General features: G+C 36.7%; 2 protein-coding genes across 3 annotated transcripts; both read left to right on the top strand.

Moving 5' to 3' along the window:
* Window positions 1–267: 267 nt before the first annotated feature.
* LOC108750388 (ankyrin repeat and KH domain-containing protein 1-like) lies at window positions 268–1,731 on the top strand. The gene has a single exon (XM_018489800.1). It carries the CDS (start codon window positions 340–342, stop codon window positions 1,729–1,731), a length of 1,392 nt encoding a protein of 463 aa, XP_018345302.1. The 5' UTR covers window positions 268–339.
* Window positions 1,732–12,317: 10,586 nt separating this feature from the next.
* Window positions 12,318–21,558, top strand: LOC108750695 (tyrosine-protein kinase CSK-like). Of its 2 annotated transcripts, none has more exons than XM_018490359.1 (8): window positions 12,318–12,565; window positions 14,439–14,482; window positions 19,104–19,543; window positions 19,711–20,364; window positions 20,442–20,637; window positions 20,725–20,808; window positions 20,883–20,975; window positions 21,054–21,558. In XM_018490359.1, the coding sequence occupies exons 3-8, from the start codon at window positions 19,134–19,136 to the stop codon at window positions 21,147–21,149; spliced, it is 1,533 nt and encodes a 510-aa protein (XP_018345861.1). In that variant the 5' UTR covers window positions 12,318–12,565; window positions 14,439–14,482; window positions 19,104–19,133; the 3' UTR covers window positions 21,150–21,558. The 2 variants fall into 2 exon arrangements, with proteins under 2 accessions (XP_018345861.1, XP_018345860.1); XM_018490358.1 differs by having other exon boundaries at window positions 20,722–20,808.
* The last annotated feature ends 1,328 nt before the right edge of the window (window positions 21,559–22,886 follow it).

The raw sequence follows: 22,886 nt of genomic DNA, 5'->3' as shown, positions 1-22,886 counted from the left end.
CGTAACGGCATTTTTGTGTTTCAATCAATTCCTGCATAATTTTGTAATCTGCCTGCTGAAGTACTCCTGACGATGAACACTACAATGGATATAGAAGATTACGACATCAAGATGGACTTCGATGGCACCCTCACTCCTTTGATGGAAGCTGCTAGTGCAGGACACGTGGATATCGTATCGAGCTTGATTACTTACGGGGCCGACGTTAACATTCGATCTGCATCGTGCAACACAGCTCTCATATATGGATGCGCCGGTGGACACGAAGGAGTTGTACGTGTCTTATTAGACTCGGGTGCTGATGTTGAAGATCACAATGAAGACGGTAATACTCCTTTAATGGAAGCAGCAAGCGCCGGGCATGTAAATATTGTATCTCTGCTGATTCCTCACGGAGCTGATGTTAATACTCAGTCTACGTCAAACAACACAGCTCTCATGTATGGATGCGTTAATGGACACGAAGAAGTTGTACATATTTTATTAGATTGGGGAGCTGATGTTGAGGATTACAATGAAAACGGTCGTACACCTTTAATGGAAGCAGCAAGTACCGGGCGTGTAAATATCGTGTCGTTGCTGATAGCTCACGGAGCTGATGTTAATGCTCAATCTACATCAGGTGACACACCTCTCATCTACGGATGTGCCAGTGGACATGAAGAGGTTGTACGTGTCTTAATAGACTTTGGAGCTAATATCGAGTTTTACAATGAGATCGGTTGTACACCTCTGTTAAAAGCAGCAAGCGTCGGGAATGTAGACGTCGTGTCTTTGTTAATTGCCCATGGAGCCGATGTTAATGCTCGATCTGCATCGTGTAACACACCTCTCATATACGGATGCGCTGGTGGACATGAAGAAGTGGTACGCGTCTTACTAGACTCGGGCGCCAACGTTGAGGATCAGAATGAGAACGGCCATACACCTCTGATGGAAGCAGCAAGCGCTGGGCATATTCATATCGCCAAGATCCTGCTTCAACACAAGAACGGCATCAATACACGGTCTAATACGTTTGAAAAGACACCATTGACGTTGGCCTGTTTTAACGGACATTTAGAAATGGTCCGTTTATTACTAGAAACTGGCACGGATCAAGAGCATAAATCCCACGAGATGCATATTGCTCTTAACGAGGCATCTATAAACGGTCATGTGAAAGTGGCTCGTCTACTTTTAGATTCAGGCGCCCAAATAACTAATAGTTCCGAGACGCCATTAACGTTCGCTGCTAGCAAAAACCTTGTGGAATTGGCTCACTCCTTGATTGAGCGTGGAACAAATATCGAGGAAGTTAATGACGACGGTTATACGCCATTGATGCAAGCAGCTCTCGAGAATAACGAAGAAATGGTCGCCTTACTTTTGAATGAAGGTGTAGACATCAACGCTCAAAATAAAGAAACTAAAGAAACGGCGCTTGTCCTGGCTTGTGAAAATGGTTATCTGCGAATAGCCGATCTTTTAATCAAGGCGGGAGCGGATATTGAACTTGGTGCAGACACCCCTCTGATGGAAGCTGCGGCGGGAGGATACTTAGATCTTGTTCAATATTTACTGGAATCTGGAGCGGATATTCATGCTCACAATCAGATGCTAGGAGAGGAGAGCCAGGAATCTTACACGGCATTCACAATCGCGTGCAAAAATGGTCATCTTGCAGTTGCTGGTCTTTTATTGCAATTTGGCGCCGATCTAAGGCATCTTTTTTCAAATTATGTTCACTGAGAACATAACCGGATAGTAAGCGATATTATATGAAACTCTGTTTCATATTTATTTCTTTATCGGAATGTCTCTTGACTTTTTTATTATCCATACAGTACGTAGCATTGGCATGTAGCAAGCAATACATGACAAATTGTATTAGTGGAATAGGCCTATAGGGGAAACCACTAAAAAAAAAAACGCGTCAGCAATAGTACCTCATGGGTGACGTGGAAATCTATTGTAATTGTAATTATACATGATTTACTTTAACTTTAACAGACATTGTTTTAATTATATGCAATTTTACGAAAAAACTCCTTATTATAATGAGACAATGTCATTATTATAATGACGCATTGCAAATTTATTTATGTAATTACTTTTGTAACGTTTAGCATTTGTATATATGTCCCACAAATTGTTCGTATTGTGACGTGACGTTTTCCGTCCGTGCGGAACGAAAGCTTAAATGAAAGCCGAAGACTTGTTCAATACACTTGCTATTTTTGCTATTATTAATCTTTGTGTGCTTTATTGCCGTTATTATTCGCTCCTCCAAACAATCCTCTATCCTCAACCACGAACCGCCCCCTCTGCCATTTCCGAGGCTACCTGTTGAGAGCCCGTCGACGTTTACAGCCTGTTGGAATATTGCATAAGAAAATATCGTGTAATTTCGAGAAAGAGTGGCACGCTCACTCGTGCCTGGCGTCCAACTATTGTTTCGCGATTTTGCGCTGCCTTTAAGAGTGGCCGCATGAAGACGCTTTTCTGTCGCGTTTCGTTTAAAGTCACCCGTAATCCGATCGCATAAGGAAATCTGTTGTGAACGCGCGACGAAGTTGCGCCACGCTCAACTGTGTTAGCGTGCGGATTTATATATGTGTGAGTGTGCGTGTACGTGCGTGCATGGAATAGGTTTCGTTAATTAGTAGTAGGATTTTTCTTTGCTCTCGGATTGGTCAAGATTTTGGGGGAGGAAAGGAGTAGTCTGTTGTGTGGAAGTGTTCTCCTAAATTTTATGACCTTAATATTTATGGAAAAACGCACGTGCAGTGTCGTCAAGAGACCACTCAGAATCTATTCCTGAATGTCGCGTGTCGTTTTTTAGATTTTGTGATCACGGATTCCTGAAAATCATCCGCGATTTGACCGTTAAAAATGATCTTGGCGCCGATTTTACACTTTTAATGACACATTTATTATTATTTTAGCAGTGTCAGAGGAATTCAGACGGTGTCCTTTGGTCTCGTACACCGATTTTTAGTTTATTTCGGAGCGACATTTATAAAGAGATACTGGATTCTTCGTTTTAGTTTTTAATGTAGGAAAAGAAAATTTTTAGTCTTTTCTAGGCTATAACCGCTCAGTTTGTTCGTTATTTGTAGCTGTCTCTTTATTTTCAACGAATTACAAATCTCCACGAAAGAAAAGAGTCATGGGATTCCGTAACACCTCAGCCTCAGAGAGAAACAAATGTTGGGGCATGCTGACGCAACATTTGCAGGCCAGAATTGTGGACTTTTTTCTTTCGACAATTTTGAAGCTTGCACTTAAAGAATACGTATTTAAGACTGTTTGCGTCACTTTTCTTTTCTCTTCTTAAATGTGCACTCTTGCTTGATTGAAGGAGGAGAGAAGGTGTGCTTCGAAATTTGCTTTTCCCTCTTCCCTTGTCCTTGTTAGTATTGATAATTGTGTTTTGGTGCAACGCTATATTAAATTAGTCTATATGGTATAAGGGGCGATCGGGTATAAGCGAAATCACGCATATCGACCAACCGCATGCCGCAACCACTGGCCTCACCGTAAAGATAGGATATTTTTACTTTATCACATTTTGGTCACCGCGGACCGTAAATCCTGTTTACGCGTAGTATGTGTCCGGTGCACCCGCGTTTGCGGCCACCGTACATAATTTCACGGGCGCGATTGCCCTGAAGTTTTGGAGGAGTTTCTCAATTACTTAAACAGGACGGGGGGTACACCTTGGACCTTCCCGGAATCGACTATCGTTGCCGTATCGAGCGCGCAAATCTAGCTGAAAATTCAAACTCTTAAATTGGACAGATTTTAATTCTGCGCTCCCGCCGATGCGAAACTGTACTCCTTGCACCCATCTATAATCCCAGGTCTGTTCGGATCCCAGCCATCCGCCGATCGAACCCTGGGATGTAACAAATGGAATAAATGAAGTATGACGGAATTGGTCAACTGGAGCGGGCCAAACATGCCGATGCTGAACACGTGTAGAGATGGGAATGAATGTCGCTTCTCTCATATATAGAACTCTATTAGTGATCACCGACGTCAAAGAAACCGAGAGCTACTGTCGCTACTGTATGTAGGTATACTATGCCGTAATCGTTAACTTAGGCTGGTACCTAAAATTGAAAGATAGGAAACCTACCGTTATATACCTACCGGATACTATCGGTTTATAATAACCGGCAAAAATCTGTTAATTTACGGCCGTAACCGAAAAGTTGATTCAACTTCATCTTTACCGGTCTACGACCACGGAAAAATACGCAAAAAGTATAAAAGAATAGAAAAGTGCAAAATACCAAGGGATTCAAGTGAACTTTTCTTTTAACCTGTTCGAGAAAGATTTAAAATCAGATGAAATAAAAATAAACGATGCTGATATGATTTTCTGAATCGAACAATTTCGACACTTATACAATAAAAATGTCCTTTTTTTCCTTTTTTTTGTTTATTGGATGTACACACCAACGACGTTTTTTCTGATTTTTATATTTAATAATCTACATATGTAGTATATGCTAGCCCCAGAATTGACAGAAATATTCCACACACTGCCATCGGTTAAATCCATATTTTTATTAAATTTAAAATTTATTTATATTGTTAACGATTTTTAAGTTATGACTATATTAATTATGATTATATCTAAATAAATAAAGATTATACGTTTCTAAATAAAGATTATATTTTCTCCGTGTCTAGATCCATTCTTGGAATGCCAACGTTTCGTGAACCTTGCAGGTCACTTCACCCTAAAATTAGCCTTACAAAAAAACGGATACGAAAAAAAACATAATCAAAATAACCAATAAACATGCAAACAAGACAACGATCTCTGACACACAACTAGACGAAAGGATCCTATCCATTCTCCCATATGTCAAAGGAATAACAGATCGTATTGGCAGGATATTAAATAAACACAATATCCGAACTATCTTCAAACCACCTAAAAAGATAGGACAAATCTTAAGAAATCCTAAAGATCAAAGACCTTCACTCAACCCCGCAGAATTATACAAAATATCTTGTTCCTGCGGGCAAGTATACATTGCAGACATCGGGAGAATGGTCAACCTACGGATAAAAGAACACCAACATGATGTCAAGCTAAAACATGCCACGCAATCAGCATTATCAGATCACAACATCAAAACAAAACATCAAATACTGTTTGACAGAACGACCACGCTAGCTAACATTACATCATACTTTCCAAGAAAGTATAGAGAAGCCATAGAGATACAAAAACACCCTAACAATCTAAACAGAGATAATGGCTACAATATAAATAAAATATGGAAGACCATTCTCCCGGTTATTGAAGACTGACCAATTTCCCTCACCTTTCCCCCTCCTGCCCCACCTACAATTCTTTTCTTCCCCTCCTCCCATTACTCCAACAAGTAGCGTAAAAAAAAAAAAAAACAGCCCGAAGGAATAGTTCAGTATCAGGCTGCTTCTCGTCCTGATGAAGTGGACTGCAAGATTCACAAAACGTTGGCATTCCAAGAATGGATCTGGACATGGAAAAAACTCGCGAAACGCATAATCTTTATATAGAAAGCACCCGTAGAAGCCTCAAGAATATTTATATCTAACAATAGATCGCTAACTTGGTTTTAATACGTGATTCCGAAAGGTATATGCAGAGAGAAACCTGACAGAGGACATGACGGCTCAAAACCTGTAAAATGCTGCCGTGCACTACCACTTTCTGAAGAAGTGGATATTAACTACACAAAAATATCCATTTTTTTGCTCCCAGTCAGATTAAATATTTTGAGGCCCCGGGCCATTGCGTCGATGAGACCCTGTAAGGGCACCGATTTTTCCGTAAAATAAAAAAGCAATAATAATAATTTATTCAAGTTTTTAAAAAATTCGATAATTTATTACATTAACATTATGCTACACACATTTCTGAAAAAATAATCTAAGAAATATAAAAAAATAATTAATAAGAAAAATTAGTAAGAAAAATAAATAAGAAAAATATTTATTAAATTGTTAATCGATGACATTTAGAAATATCTTTGCCTAATTTTTTTTCTTGCAAATTCATCGACGATATCTGAAAAATCAATAGTCCGCAACAAATTATTTTCAATGCACATAACACTATATTTATTCAATTTTTTTTACTCAATAGTTCTTCTATGCTCATCTTTTATCAACAAAAGCTGTGAAAAGGGTTCTCTTACCATTACAATTAGATGGCAATATACTTGAAAATATTCACGTACATATTTCAACATTTGGAAAAACAGAAAATATCTGATTATTATACAAAACTAAATACATTTCTCTTATTAAAGATCGTAATTTCTCAGCTTTAATTTTAAATTCAAGCGTTTTTACTTTTGAGTTTAAACAATATTTAAAATGATTAATTATGAGACCCCCTGGGAAGATAAGGCCCTAAGCCTTTATTCTTGGAAAAAAAAAAGGTATACAAAAAAGTCTAGGGAAATACTACAGTATACGTTATGTATACTATAGAATTATCTTAGAATTTCGTATACATTTTTTTTTTTTCAAGAATAGAGGTCCAATCTGGCCCATGTTTAGATCCCGCTCTGAGTGCTCCTGATGGAAATAAATCGGTGAAATCGTTGAAATCTTTATTAATTTAATAGATTTTAGTTATTTTAGCGATTGCAACTATTTGTTCTATCAGGAGCACCCATAAAGGATAGAGATCAGGTGACCGAACTTATATAGACGAGGCCGTTAAAAATGTCGTCAAAAGTGATTATTTGAATTAGTTCGATCTAAATGTCGCTTTCGATAATACCGTTCTTGCAGTGTATGGTGAGTTATACCAATTTTATATAAAAAATGCTTCGTTCTTCATGCAGTTTTAATAATAATATACGTGAATTTACGTCTTCCTGTTACTGTCAAAGCATGATGTCAAAGAATAACGTCTATATTCTTAGGTTATATGTACGTAAGCGTATATAAGAGGAATTTTGCGATTCAAAGTCTAGTTTGATCTCTAGGTCTCTATCCTTCATGGAATCTCAAAAAGATGGATATTGTTGTGTAATTAACATCCACTTCTTTAAAGGGAGGTAATACGCGGCAGCATTTTGCAGTTACGAGTTTTGGGCCGTCATGTCCTCTTTCAGGTTTCTCTCTGGTATGTACTAAATCATGGTACATGCCCGTAACTATGAAGTAAGAATAAGAAGACTTAATTAGATAGGAAGAAAAAATTTAGTCACGAAACATGTTCCGTGTACTGCGATTTAGGTCGATTTTTATTTCAAGACTGTCTTAAGTAATGTCTTAAGACGCCAATGCAGCCTTCTGATTGGTTCGTAACTTCTCAAGACCGTGCTCAAGATCTGACTATGAATACCAGCCTTAGAGTCCTACGTATGAGAGAAGCGCCATTCATCCCTACTACCACCTGTAGTATATGTTCAGTATCGCCATATTTGACCCGCTCTAGTTAACCAGTTCCGTTATACTCTATTTCATTATAAGAATTAAGGTACAATTACATGAAACACAGAAATGCGGAAACACAGAAACGCGCGGAAGAAAATTAACTAAACTTTACTAAATTTTCGCGTTTATGTGCGTTCTATTCCACCTATTTTGATCTCCTATATTGGAGCCAATTTGAGTGGAAAAGCGGAACAGGGAATTACAAATTTTTATTACTTATTAACAGTATTTATTGATTAAAATGCTTGTAATCAATACATAAAAAAATAAGCATATTAATAAAAATTGCAATAAATTAAATGAATACAATTTTTTTAAATGAATTCAAAAGTATATTTGTCACTATACCGTTTCGCTTTTCCGTGGAAATTGTGCATCATGTAACATTAGGAAATTGAAACAGGCGGAACAAAATCCATGGAAACGCAGAAATCTAGTAAAGTTTAATTAATTTTGTTTTCCGCGTTTCCACATTTCCGCGCTTCGTATAATAGCATCCTCATGAACTTCGTCGGGATGAGGTTAAGCAAGTATTAATGTTTTTCTTGTTGAATAATATAGCGATTAAGTAATGCAATTACAAATGTTACATAAAAAGATAAACGGCAATTTCTGGCTAATTAGTGCTATTGATAAATTTCTGAACACAGTCCAATAAGCATATATATAATTTTTCCAAGTATCGCAACAAAAGTTGGGCGAAGTTGAACATTTCTCATACGTGACAAGCGAATGAGTCGAGCTGCGTTTGGCTATACAAAAAACAAAATTAATTGAAAAATATAATCTTGGTATCAATCATGAAACTTGATTCCTAGGATGGAAAGTGAAAAGTGAAAAATTTCTCCATTAATTTCAGTGGTAAAATTTTCACTTTTGACTTTTCATCCTAGCAATAAAGTTTCATGATTGATACCCTTATATACTATAACTTTGATATATGTAACAAACATCTTATAACATCTACTGGAAAAATTATATATATGCTTATTAGACTATTTTCGGAAATTTATCCGGGTACACCCATATATTATTTATCCTCGTTTAACATTCGATGAACAACAAGAATAAAATAATACATAGATGCACTCGAGTGAAGAGAATCTGGATGTCGCACATCGCACTGATGTGCAAGAGACATAAGTCGCATTCCGAAATCCATCGAAAAAAGTGTCGCAACCTCAAGGTGTTTTTTCATAAGCGTCAATTGACACGTTAACGCTTAAAATCAGAAAGGTAAAGACTAGATTATCATAAATGACGCCGATATTTTGACGCGTGAATAAAAAAAGTTTCACGGATATTTTTATAATTCGCGTGAAGAAGTAAGTTATATCCACAATATTGATTTGTTGCAGCAATTTTCGAAAAAATGTGTTCATCATTAGTAAAATATTACTAATGGATAGTAGAATGTGCAAACATAAAATTATAAAATTCTATTCAAGAAACTTAATTCAATATATAATTCTAATCTTAAAATTAAGAGTTTTATAAAATCAATACTTGTAATTGAATGAACTCTGATCACATTGTGGATAAAATAAAAATATCTTGAATTATTATCCACAAGAATATTTGGATACTCTGCTACGCAATTGTGATTAACTATTTCAGCCTCATTTATAATAGTTTTGCAAATTCCACAAGTATTTACTAAAACCTGCTAAAATCAAATTTATTTCTTCAACACATTTATTTTATATTGAAGATGTATAAATAATTTTATTGTAATATATAACTGACTAATTTACTTACATCTAATGAATCTACTTCGCTTCTTTAAAAAAACAGTTCTTTTGCACTCGATGCTTGGAAGTTGGAAAATCAAAAATGACGAAAAACTAACATGACTTCACAAAATTGTCTTGACGCGTGTTGCCCATAAAAAAGCACCTTCATTGCTTCTGACGTATAAGGATTTATAGGTTTATGTTATTCTTGCTTCATGCCCGTGATGCGTAGGAACATTACTAGTCACGCATGCACATGTAAGTTTATGTGTATGTTATATCGATATCGTATACTATGATTAATTGCAATTTATCTACGAAATATTATCTTTGGATTTTTTTCCACTTAAATTGTGACAACTTTTCACATGGCATGATATCGGCATTGTGACTTTTAATTGTAAAAACACGAATAATACGCGTACATCACGCAACGTGTGGCTGATGTGATCCTATCGCGGCCATTACACATTATGTGACCACGTGATCATTCTTTTCTACGTCATGCTATGTAATACATAAGTTTTGGGCTGCGTTTCCATTTTGTTTCAGTGCAGTATTCAGTAATCGCATTTTACTGGATACTGTACTGGACAAGCGTTTCCAAATGACTGGATACTGGCTATTGACGTTATACATTGCAGCCTCGCACGCGTATTTGCTCATAACCTAAAACTGTTCTGATAAACGAGGTCACTAGCCAGTATTCAATCATTTGGAAATGCATTTCCAGTACAGTATCCAGCAAAATGACAGCTACTGGATACTGCAATGAAACGAAATGGAAACGCAGCGTTGGAATCAACTTTTATGCACGGTATATAGGGGAATCAGCGATCTAGTGTTAAATATAAATATCTATGATACTTATTTTGCAATAAAATTTTCAAAAATCGCTAATTCTGAAAAAATTATAACTTAAGTCTAAATAAAAATAAGATCATAAATCTATTATTGACGCTATATAATTATAAAAATAAGAATGGAAGACTACAATGCAGTCTGGTGTTACATTATAAAACTAAACTGCGTCTTAACAAATATCTTACACAGTGAAACACAGTGTAATAGGTTTGTTCGCGTCGTACGCTTCAACATGCTCTTACTTCCTCCAACTATAGCTTCTATTCACTCAAATGCATTCGTTAGAGTGAGTAGGAGCTATGGTAGGATATGTTGAAGCATGTGAGAGTATGCGACGCGAACAAACCGAATGTCTCTGGTTAGTACTCATAATCAGATCTTATATTCAAGATTCATCTTAAGTACGGTTTTCAAGAAGTCATGAACCAATCAGAAGGCTGCATTAGCGTCTTCAGACATTACTTAAGACGATCTTGAAATAAGACTCGATTATGAATACCGATCTCTATGTCTTAATTGAAAAACAGCCAATTTCAAACATGGTGGTTGGTGATTCATCTTTTAAACTGTACTTATTTATCTCTTTGTGCACTTTTATGCACTAAACTTTTACAACAAATAAACCTGTATTAAACTAAATAATACATAAATTAAGTATTAATTTAGACATATTTTTTTTATTATAAATAAATTAAAATTAAGAAACATTAATTTACGTGATTGACAATTTTATTTTCCAAAATAAAGTACATATATTAATAAATGCACAAATTTGAAATGGCCGCGTTTTGCGACGGTTAAAATGGATACAAGTTTTGGTTTAAAAATTTTAAAAATTTGGTTACTATATTTTTGCGTAGAGTGAGTATAAAGTGGCGCCAATGCTGATTGGCTCCGCCATTAAGTGTCCGCCTTACTGGCCTAGTTTCCACCGAGGGTTTAAACCGGATCAGAACGTAAGAACCAACCAATTACAGTCAAGCTTTCCCCTGTCGTTTGTAACAGGGGAATATTTTACTGTAGTTGGTTGGTTTTCACATTCTGATCCGGTTTAAACTCTCGATGGAAACTGGCGACTGTTAGTTATAAAGAAGATAACGTTAAAGAAAAAAAGGTTAATAGCTCCTGCACACAGTACGCGGCGGAGGTTGTCGCACTAACCAATAATTTTATGTTTTTAAGTCGTCCTCACCATGCAAAATTTTTAGAAATGATGTAATATTACTTTCGCCGCGGGAAAAGTTGGATTGAGTTCAATTTTTGTTGCGGTGGAAATTATATATATATTACTTTCGAGCAAGCGAGGCTATCGTGCCAACTTCTGTCAAGCGTTGCTGCATTCTATGTGCAGGAGCCATAAGACGAGGAATTGCATTATAGAAATAGAATACAAAATGGCGACTTCCGGCTAATTGGCGTCACTCTCTTTATACTCACTTTATTTCTGCGTCATTAATTGGTTTATTCGACTTGCATACAAATTTACGTTACTAAGCACTTTTTAATAAAATTAATTGATTTAAATGCAATTGTTAAGCAAATTGAAAAAAATAAGAGTATTGATGAAATGTGCATAGAAATAAGTTAATATATTAAAAAAAATTCATATTAAAGTTTATTTGTCACTAGCCCGTGCCGCTTACCGCGCTACATGTAATAGAAAAGAAAAGAAACTAGTTGCGCGGCACGGTTTGCGCAGTTCTTATAGTTACTTAGTTTCTGTACCGCCGATCGTGTACCGCGTTACATGTAATCGCTCAGACGTCGCAAGTTACAAGCTTGTTGCTTCGACCAATCCGATACTTCAATTTTAAAGTCGCAGGATGCTTATGGCGCTTCCGACGCTACGATCAATGTAGATTGGCTTAAAATTACTTATGGCTTCTACACACTAAACGCGGAAACGCTTATCACGTGGCAAAATGTAATGCGATAGCCAATAAAGTTCCTAATGTGTTCATTGGTTACCACGTCTCAATTTGTCGCGCGGCAAGTGTTTCCGCATCCAGTGTGCAGGAGGCATTAGATTACGTTCCAAAACTTTCTTTCTGAAAAATTTTACTCGAAATATATAGCACACGTTACGTATACTATAGTATATAGAGAGAAAATCCTCCTCGCAGAGGAAGTTTTGCGACGTAGCCTTAAAATAGAATATTCCTCTAGAACAAGTTTCTTAAAACCTGGTTGGTACTACTGTTACTAGAACGAGTAACTTCAAGCGTTTCGGGTTTCGTGCTCGAGTCAACACATCAAGATATTTCTTTCGCATGGGTCATGCGTAGCAAAATGGCCGCCTGACTCGAGTGAGTGAGTGAGTGAGTGACGTTTCTCGCAAGGTGTTTACGTCTGCGATCGTGCCGTGCAGTCTTCGCGCATGAATATTCGCGCGTGCAAACGTGTACTGCCTTCGCAACGTGTCACACGTTTATCTGCCTCACCCGCGCGGAAAGTGGTCGTTTGCGCGACCGCAAGTGAGTGCGGCTGCGTTCCGTCCGCACTGCTCAACTCGCCGCAAACGGATTTAGGTGCGTATTAATCGCATTTGCGTATTGGTACGTTCTCGCGGCGTATGGGCCGTCGACACGCGACACTGGAACGCGCGTCGATCCGCACCGGTGATCTGTGATTCACGATTTCCACACGTCCTGAGGGCCGAGACCCGCGCGCGTGCGCGCGCGCGCACCGCGCACACACGCATGCACGCACGACAGCGAGAGTTTGGTTATACTTCGGACGTGATTTTTTTCTCCGTCGCTTTTAGTGGGCGGTATTTAAATGACAGAACTGGACTGACGCGACATACCGCCGACTGATTTAAAGCCCACGTCTGTTTTCTCAATTAGAACGGTTGCTTTTCTAATCATGCACGTTGAATACTGATCTGCCGTGAAGAAAATGTCGAAAAAATGTTATGTGAATACATTCTCTTGTTTTGCGAATTTCTCTTTTACCGCCATTCAATTTAGTTCTTAATTGTATTATCGAAAATATTTTCTTATTTAATAATTTTGACTAAAATGATGTTTAGATTGGAAGCATATAAAATATTACATATGTTAACAGCAGAAATTGATAAGAAATTTTGTCATTTAGCTGTAGAGAGTTGTGGAGATTTCAACGTATTGAGCTAAACATAATTCAAACTGTCTGCTTCACAATTCAAAAGTTTGTCATTATTTGTATAAATAAGTTTCTTTAAGTTTTTATAACAAATCAGATCAATTTTTCATATTTTAGTCTATGTTAGAATGTTCTAAGAATAGAAGTAAATATTCTTTAATTATTATAAAATAAGAAATTTACATAATTTCACTTAGTTATTTTTATTGCATTCAGAATAAGTTTCTTTATATAATTATCATAAGAAATTGCAAATGGAACACTGGAGTATAATTTTGGAATTATTATTTCATATCAATGTTTTCCAATTTATGTTAATACGTTAGTTAAATTTAAATTATTCTTCTGAATATTTTCTAGAGTCAGAATTGAAGAGGCAAAGGATCAGTGTGCACTTATTCATGCAGTGTGATTTAATTTAATTTAAATTACATCATGTGTTTACAGAGAGTTTATAAAAATAAAGAAATGGAAGTTAATCTTGCCAATTCGTGCTTATGTCCACTCCCGAGAAGGTTTCATCATAATTTCACGTTATATTTGGGCCAAAACGCTCCATATTTCTACTCTGACATTACATTGACCTGGTTCAATTCGTGTCGAGAGGAGGATCGTATGGGATGACCGAGTGATTAATGCGCCTGGGCCAGGCAAACTGGCCTCGGTCGCTCAGGCTCATGTGAACTCGGGCAATTAGCAATTGGCTAATTATATGGTTAACGGGCGATGAATAACACAGTTGCACGAGCGCGCGGCGCTTAATTGCGCGCCACAAATGGAAAGGCTCTTCCCAGTCGTGCATTTTTTCCACGTTCCTATTCCGCCAAATCACGGCCGAAACACGAACGATTTGCTTCCTGTGCTTCTTATCTAACTAAATTCGTCTGAAAAGGATATCGCGGAAATGTGCGTTTTCAAAAACATTTTTAAAAAACAACTTGGTCGTTACGTGAAAGAACGATTTTATAAAGACGACCGTGTCGTATTTTTATCTTCTAGGTATGCGACTCATGTATTATTAATAATCTGTCAATATATGTATGTATACGCTCTTCTGAAAATATTCAACAATGTTGAATCCACTATTCATTTACTATTTTTTTTTTGCCATTCTAGTCTTTTTACACAAGCTTTAATGTGTGTGATTCATAGTCATTTATTATTTTTGGATTTCTTTAAAGATAGCATAATGCTTAAAATATTTAGAATAAATTTAGACATTAAGATAAAGAATTATTGTAAGTTTGTAGCTGATGATGCTTTTTATTTTTGTTTCAGAGGGGCAATATTTTCGGAAGATGGATACTCGATGCAAAGCATAGGTACGCTTCCAAGATATTTCATCTTAAATTAATCCTTTTATTGCACCGTGAATTGATCGTCTTTGAGTGAGAGACAATGCAAGGAAATTAACCCGTAATTACGAACAGCGAACAGCAGAAATTTCGCATTATATTTCGGTATTAGCAACGCCGTTCTATTTAGCGCCTACACTTTATATCAATGCGAAACGTTAGCGCGCTAGCGAGAGATTCGAGAAACGAGAAACAAATGCTGCTTTTTGTATTGACTTCAATTCTCCCTTTATACGAGAGTCAAGTACCGGGTGTTTGATCCCGCTATTCAGTAGTAGCGCTATTCGCATTTCACGCATTCCACGATATGATCTACGTCGACACTCGTCTTGGACAGCTCGTCTTGGACAGCTCGTCTCCGTTTGCGTCGACGTTACTAAGGGACGGGATATAAATGAAACGTATGTGTGTGTGTGTGTGTGTGTGTGTGTGTGTGTGTGTGTGTGAAAGTAGGATTTGAGAAATATAAAGGTAAATTAAAGGAGAAATAATAGATAAGAGCGAGAGGTAGAGCGATTTATGATCGGGATGTTATTCTTTTAAGAAGAAAGATATGTAAATCTTAAACACATAACAATCTGTCATTTATTTAATTTTATACATTATCTATTTTTAGATCGGTTAATAACGTAACATTAATTTTATTATTATACAATGAGATAGTTAACTTTGAGAAGTAATTAATTGAAAGATGGGAAACGATAAAATATGTTTTGTGGTTAGAGAAGGACAAATGAATTTACTTAAAATTACAATACTTTAGGAATTCGTGCTCGATGATATATTTGTCGTATTGTAAGAAAAGAAATTAATGAAGTAAAAAACGGATCTCCGTAGTCTCGTTTGCACATCGGTGAGCTATCCGGGCTGTCAACGCGGTCAGACACGCAAGGTGTCCCTTGCGGCTCGTGTTTTCGACACAAAAGTTTCCACCGCGCTTCGCGTGTTCGGAAGTTCTCGCGAGCCGGGAAGAAAGCGCTCCGCGCGAGAGGAAGAGAGGTTGTCCCCCCGGAGAGTCATGTGCGGGACAACGTCAGATGGAAAACGGTGGTGGGTCACGGTACAGTAACGTGTACTGTTAAAGAGCACGCAACAACGAGCGCGTACGCCGGGCGCGAATCTGTTGCACGCACCCGTTTGCCTCTGTGTCGCCGGCTTCCTGTCCCTCCCTCTACATCTTTTGCATTTACGCCCTTTTATACGCTCTCCCGCGAGATATTAATAGGACCGCCGGTGCGTGCCGGCCAGGCACGCATGCGAGCAGACACGAGCCTCGTGTAACACACCTTTCGCGAAATTAGCAATCGTGGATCTTGTCTCATAAACGATCTTCCTAGATTCCTTAGCCGTGCATTCTCGGCTCAGTATGTAATATACTTGACAAACAAAAGTTTGTTCCGGTGATAGGGATTGTATCCATTTGAGATCTTCAAGCAGATTTTTCAAAAGTTCTCGCAAATTGATTAACAAGGAAAGATCGTCTATTAATGTACGTTTTAGATTTTTATACAAGTTTTAATTACTATGTGTTCTAAATATCAAGGAAAGTATAGTAAATCTCTCTCTCTCTCTCTCTCTCTCTGGAAAAATATTTTTTATCATAAAAATTTTCTAAATATGAATATTAGTATACGTATATACGTATATTTTTTCGTAGTGCTATTCACACGAAGAAGATCTTTTTCGTCCTATTTATTAGAAGTTACGAGACTCACTGTTATTCAAGTTATTGTTTCATTCTTGAAAGCTCACGGTCGTATTCACACGGACCACAATCGCATCATAGAAACATTTTTTTTTGTCGATAGATGAGGCTTTCCACGTGCAAATGAACGTTGCTCCTGATGAAACGTGCGCGACGTAGACTGCGGTTTGCGGCTTGCATAAAGGCGCTCTGATAGTGAATCACGAGTTACAGTTCTCGAAAAACACTGATGTAAACAGAAACTGCCGAGTCGGTCTTGAAATCTGCACATGAACCACATAATTATCGTGACTGTGATCTATTGAAATTAACATAAGCTTTCCACCACACGCCGTTATTTCCCTTGAGCATTCCGAGATATTTTGTATGTATGTACATTGAGTATCGTTGTCATTAAGTAACGAGGCTTCTTTCTTTTCCTTCGTTCTCTTCGCAGCTAGCCGAGCGTACGAGAATATTTACCTTCCGGAATATTTGTCTTGATTTGCGTTTCTCTAATAAACGTGAAAAGATAGAACTTCAGCTACTTTACTATGCGCGAGGCACAAAGCAATATATAGTTAGTCTAAAATAAAAAGATGTAAAATATTTTCTAAAAATAATAAACGATCTATATATATTTACATGGCATCATTCAAGCATCATATCTATGCAAGCGTTTGTACATAAATCGTATATTAATAATTTACTGCGTAAAACATTATTATAAAAGCCGAATTTTCATTTATAATAAAACCGTTCTTCTGTATTAATCGAGAATATTTTTTATTTTTCGCGATAATTCTTTATCGATGATATATTTTATTTATTAAATTTTTGCGTGATACGCAGAGTTTTAGGAGACACGCATTTCCTCTGAATCATAGATATTGGAGGCATAAATAGTTTGAGTCACAAACGATTGCAAATATATAGCAAACATAACTCTCTTAAGTATCTCGTTGCACGCGATGGAACAGTTTTGCATAGTGCTCTTTTTACATGTTACACATCGGTAAAAATTAACGTCGCGTGCAGCCGATAATAAATTTCATTAGCCTGAAATCTATGCGGCCGTGCAGTTGGGTTACCTGACAAGCGCGATGGAACGTGTATTACATGTACGCACCTCGCATCCAGATTCGATATTGATATTCAAGGCGTTTCGCGCCTGTCGGGCGCGATACTGCCTTTTTTCTTTTTGGCTGTACGAAACTTACGTATTTTAACGTAGAGAGGAGAGAAAAAATGGTGGTTCTATTTTATATATTTGATCCATAAAACCCTTTAACTTTTATACCTTAGCTTATCGTGCTTGTCGTAAAGTGCGACATAGACACGAATTATATGGTGTAACTCGGTATTATTACGTAGATATATATTTTTGATAATAAACGATCTCGAAACATTTTCTCTTCTGCATGTCGTGTGTTCTTGACGATGTTTTAATCACTTATCTGTCTTTCGAAATACCGGCGGAAAAGCACATGACAGAAATGCGACTATTTGTACTTACGTAACAAAGCAGATTTACGTATTATGTTTCGTCGCAAACTATATCTTTTTGCGTGACATAACTCGCTCGTTTCTCTCTCTTTTCTATCTCGCAGACGCGCGACCAAGGGTAGCTTTCAGTATTTGAATTATTCAATATTTGTTGGTGCGATGGATTTGTTTCTCTTGTTACCGCGGTTGTTCATAATATGGATAGAGTTGGGAGACTCGTTGCCGGAAAGCTGACGAGCATTTCCCTTAAAAGCTATTTTCCTGCAGTGTTACGAAGCGCTTTCCACGTACGTTTCATTTATCTCAATCGGCAGGAATATTTCCGCGCGTCTTTCGCATCGTTTCGACAGATTGATTTTATCCGATGCTTCTGTTACTGAAATATAATAAAACGTATTCGAATACTTCAGAGATGCCAAAGCGAATGATTTATGATTTCTCGAAGCAGAGATTTTCCTGTCTAGAAATGTGTATTTATTTCGCGTGGAAATTGTATGTCGCTTAGTCAGGTTCGGGATAATTATAGACCTATTCTACCACGCTTATTCGTGTTACAATCGTCGCGAAAAAATACACGGCTGGTGGGTGACTCACCTATCACATACGTTCCATGTACGGTCGTGCAGCGCATCGTATATACGGCGGATGAGCATCGCGATAGTGTACGCGCCTTGAAACAATAGGCACTTAGATTAACTACTGTATATTAAAACCCAACACGCGGTTTACCGGATACGTATATACTAGTTGAATATGCATTGGACTCAATTCGCCTAACGAGTTTTATTAATTATCGCTTCCACGCGTTACGTCGCGCCCGGAATAATTGAGTTGTCTTCGCTGTAAACATTGTCGATCGATCGCTTTCCACCTCGCTCGTGTTTTTATGGGACCCTCCTCCGTTCCGTCGGTAGAATTCTCCATGTAGAATCGGCTTTTCTTGCCAAGAGTACTTCACTCGTACTTTCTCAAGTTGACAATCGTCGGTTGAGAAGAATTGAGAGGATCTGAACACGTGACTGTTTAACAATCTAACTTGATGTTCGATACATAAATAAAATAGGAGAATGATTGTCTATTAATCCTAAAATATATAGTCCATAACAAGGTGTAAAAAAAACAACATAAAATCGATTGTATATAGAGATATTACTGTACGCAAAATATTCAAAATATTTCAAAATATTTAAAATTTTTATAATTTTTGAACGAAGTTAGAATTCTGTATTATATACTTCGTTATAAACTACCTCCGCATTCTTAATATATCGCTTGCATTACTTTTACACGAGTTATGAATGTACTTACGGATAGAACATCACTAAAGCATCTTATTTAATGAGGCAAACTGATAAATGATCCCTGAAGTTCATGAATGCTCTTCATTCATCTTCGTAGGTTGATAGAGCCTACTGTGTGGTAGCTGCCATGCCAACGTACCACAATGCGGGTGGCGGATACCCGAATGTGTCAGCGCCAGCGAGGCAAGCGAAGCTCGACGGCAATCAAAATCATCACACTATCCCTTCAAACGTAACATCTCATCCCCTCATACAAAACCACACACAGCAGCAACAACAACAGCAACAGCAACAGCAACAGCAACAACAACAACAACAACACAGTGTTCCTTCCAACCTGACTACAGGTAGCATTCCGTCCCACCCAGTGTCGCCGACGATGACCACGCATTCGAGTGTCACCACGTCGAATATCACGACACACATGAACACCACGTCTTCGCCGGTAATTCTCACCTCGAATGTCATTAATCCGGGCGCCAACACTACCGCGTTGCCAGCTAATCCACGACACGAAGTGAAACTGAACGCTATGCCGTATGTATTATTGGCTTAGTATCATTGTTGGTTTAATATCTGGAAATATATAACAATTATTTAAAACGAGAAATACATATTGAGATACGCGACAAATAAATCGATGCAGAAGCGTAATTAAAAAACGTACATACTTCATCTGTTCGAAATTGTTTTTTTCTATATAGATGGTTTCATGGGAAGATATCGAGGGAAACGGCAGAAAGGTTGTTGCGACCACGAGAGGATGGCTTGTTTCTAGTTCGAGAGTCGACGAATTTCCCTGGGGATTACACACTCTGTGTGTGTTACCAGGGACGTGTACAGCACTATAGGGTGAAATATAAAAACAACCAGTTAACGATCGATGACGAGGAATTTTTCGAAAATCTAGCGCTCTTGGTCGAGCATTACGAACAGGACGCGGATGGTTTGTGTACGCAGCTAATGAAATCTTTGCCGAAACAGGGCAAGCAAGATTTCTGCGTGGATCCAAAGGCATTTGTAGAAGCCGGTTGGGTGATTCAGACTCACGAGTTAGAGTTAAGGGAGTGTATTGGAAAGGGCGAATTTGGGGATGTACTGTTAGGCGTCTATCGAGGGGAAAGGGTCGCGGTGAAAATGCTAAAGGATAACAGTGAAGCGGCACAGAGGTTTTTAGCCGAGGCGAGCCTAATGACCTCGTTGATTCATGACAATCTGGTTAAATTACTCGGTCTTGTTTTTAATAATCAACACATGTACCTAGTTACGGAGTATATGAGCAAAGGATCTCTGGTGGATTATTTACGGTCGAGAGGAAGATTACATGTTTCAAAAAAGGATCAGATTAACTTTGCATAGTACGTAAGCAGAAACAAAATTCATTTGCCAACTATAAAATACCTGTATATTAATTGCATTATTTGATATATTGTAGCGATACGTGTGCCGGTATGGCGTACCTGGAATCCAGACATGTTGTGCATCGAGATTTAGCGGCGAGAAATGTTCTCGTAGCAGAGGATAATTCCGCCAAGGTGTCCGATTTCGGCCTGGCGCGGGATGAAAACTTTTCTCTTGACGGTGGAAAATTGCCGATCAAATGGACTGCACCAGAGGCTCTAAAACAAAATGTAAATATATTATAACTTTATATGCGAATAATAAAAAATATATATATATATATGTATATTTATGTATCACATTGCTCTTTCCAGAAGTTTTCAAACAAGTCTGATATGTGGAGTTTCGGAATTCTTCTCTGGGAAATTTATTCCTTTGGTCGTGTGCCGTATCCACGAATTGTAAGTGATATTGTTCCTCTAAACTGTTACACAAGAGATATGATACATTTTCTTCACGTTATTATTAATTGCAGCCTCTAGCCGACGTTGTAAAGTGCGTAGAAAAAGGATATAAGATGGAACCACCAGATGGATGTCCTGCGGAAGTTTACGATATTATGAGACAGGTATATTAAATTTTTACCTATTACGTTATATTTTGTATCATATTGTATCACATTTTTTACTTAGATGCTATTTAACAGGCATGGGATTTACAGCCAGAAAAGAGACCGAGTTTTCACGATATAAAAGTAACACTCGGCCAATTGAGAGCTGAGTACACCAAAGGCGTGAATTAAGAATTTAATACAACTTAAATAAACTTAGCGAGAACTGAAAAAGCTGGGACTGGAATGCCCGAATGATTTCTCAATTTCAAGACGAAAATAGTGATTTTGAATGTTTCTGTTAGAAGGGAGAGTGACAGGACTTCGATTGTACATTGTATACAAAAAATAGTATTCGCTTTGCTTATATTTATTGTTACTTTAGTTGAAATGTGGGGAGAATTTTAATTTTTATATAATAATATTTTGCACACACAAGCATTACCTATGGTCAATCGTGCCTTTGTCCAAGTTGATGTTCTCGAGCAGGAAATTCAACTTGTACATAATGAAATCCGAATATATTCGGGATAAAATCAACAGATGCGTAATTTGCCTATTACTTAATTTTCGATAGTCATGTGTGAAGTTTATTACGATAAAAACGACTTTATGACTTACAATTTTTCTAATTAAAAGTTTTTTTTATCACAGCACAAAAATGACGTATTATAGATACATTATTAAATTTAGATGAATTGTAACACGTGCTACATTATATGCTATTCACAATTTCGTCTATTTAGTTTTAATCGGTTAGAATTTCGTTTTTTTTTGTTGAAATTATGTAAAAGTTTCATTTGCAAAAATATTGTTATAAATATAAAAGATTTGCCTAAATAATTATAGTTATATATATTGCAAGTAATTGAATTTAAATATTTAGTTGCTTAAGTTCTTTGATCAAAGATTTGTCATAAGAAGTTTAATTTTTAACTAAATTATATTACAATATATACCATTATTTAATTATTTTTTTCGCATGAAATTGACTGCATTAGTGGTGAAAATCTGTAAATATTTTTGTATATAATTTTTATCTATCGAAAAATGAAAATTTTTCCATTTATATTGGTTAAGAAAAGATTGATATTGATAAAAAAATATTTTCTTTTTTTTTCTATACACAATTTTATCACGTTAAAAAATAATTATTCATGATCTTATATGAATAGTATATCATTCTATATCATTGTTTTTTAATTTATCATTTATTTTTCACAAAATATTCTGCCAATAATAATGACGGACTAATTCTGACTTACTATATTACATTTGATGGCCGTATTTCGCTAAATAGTAGCTGTGAGTTATGAAAAAGATCAAATATTTATTCTTTAGAAGGTATATATCAGGCAAATGAAAAGATCTGTAAAATTGTAGATATTAAATTCTTGTATGTCACGTAATTAAAAAATATATTAAATTTTGTCATAATTAAAAATCAAGATATTTAATATATATCTATATAATAGTCGTGAAATACTGTGTATTAAATTAACACTGTATTATGCGATAATTTATTAAACTTTGGAAAGTGACGTGATCACTCAGTTCCTTGAAACGAAAATTTTCATGATAAAAACAGAGATTGTCTTGACTGATAAAATATTTCACAACAATAGGTTCGATCTTTCTCTTCCACAAGTGTCTCTTCAGTCTGCGGTTAGACATATTTCTATAAGAAATTTAGAACGTATTTATCCTAAGCATGGTCCGTTTGTAACTTTGATATAACAATATGTACTTGAGGTACACGTATTAATAATGTGTATTAATATGGCTCTAACTGATACCTTGAATTGCTTTTTCATTGTGGAGCTTAATATTTGTATGTATTTACAATTTGCTAATACACATGAGTTCTTCCATTTAGAAATTTCATATTACTCATATGAAATGCCAGTTTCACCTCCATTTTTGTCTCCG

The sequence above is a fragment of the Trachymyrmex septentrionalis genome, unplaced genomic scaffold (genome assembly GCF_001594115.1).
Source record: "Trachymyrmex septentrionalis isolate Tsep2-gDNA-1 unplaced genomic scaffold, Tsep1.0 scaffold37, whole genome shotgun sequence".
Lineage (NCBI taxonomy): Eukaryota > Metazoa > Arthropoda > Insecta > Hymenoptera > Formicidae > Trachymyrmex > Trachymyrmex septentrionalis.
This window is presented reverse-complemented; position numbering and strand designations above follow the sequence as displayed.

Excerpts from the sequence above, each read along its gene's own strand:
- LOC108750388 (XM_018489800.1), top strand. The coding sequence starts at position 340 with ATGGAAGCAGCAAGCGCCGGGCATGTAAATATTGTATCTCTGCTGATT.
- LOC108750695 (XM_018490358.1), top strand. The coding sequence starts at position 19,134 with ATGCCAACGTACCACAATGCGGGTGGCGGATACCCGAATGTGTCAGCG. Across the intron at positions 20,638-20,721 it reads CAGAGGCTCTAAAACAAAAT|AAGTTTTCAAACAAGTCTGA; the intron begins GTAAATATATTA and ends TGCTCTTTCCAG. Across the intron at positions 20,976-21,053 it reads TTTACGATATTATGAGACAG|GCATGGGATTTACAGCCAGA; the intron begins GTATATTAAATT and ends GCTATTTAACAG.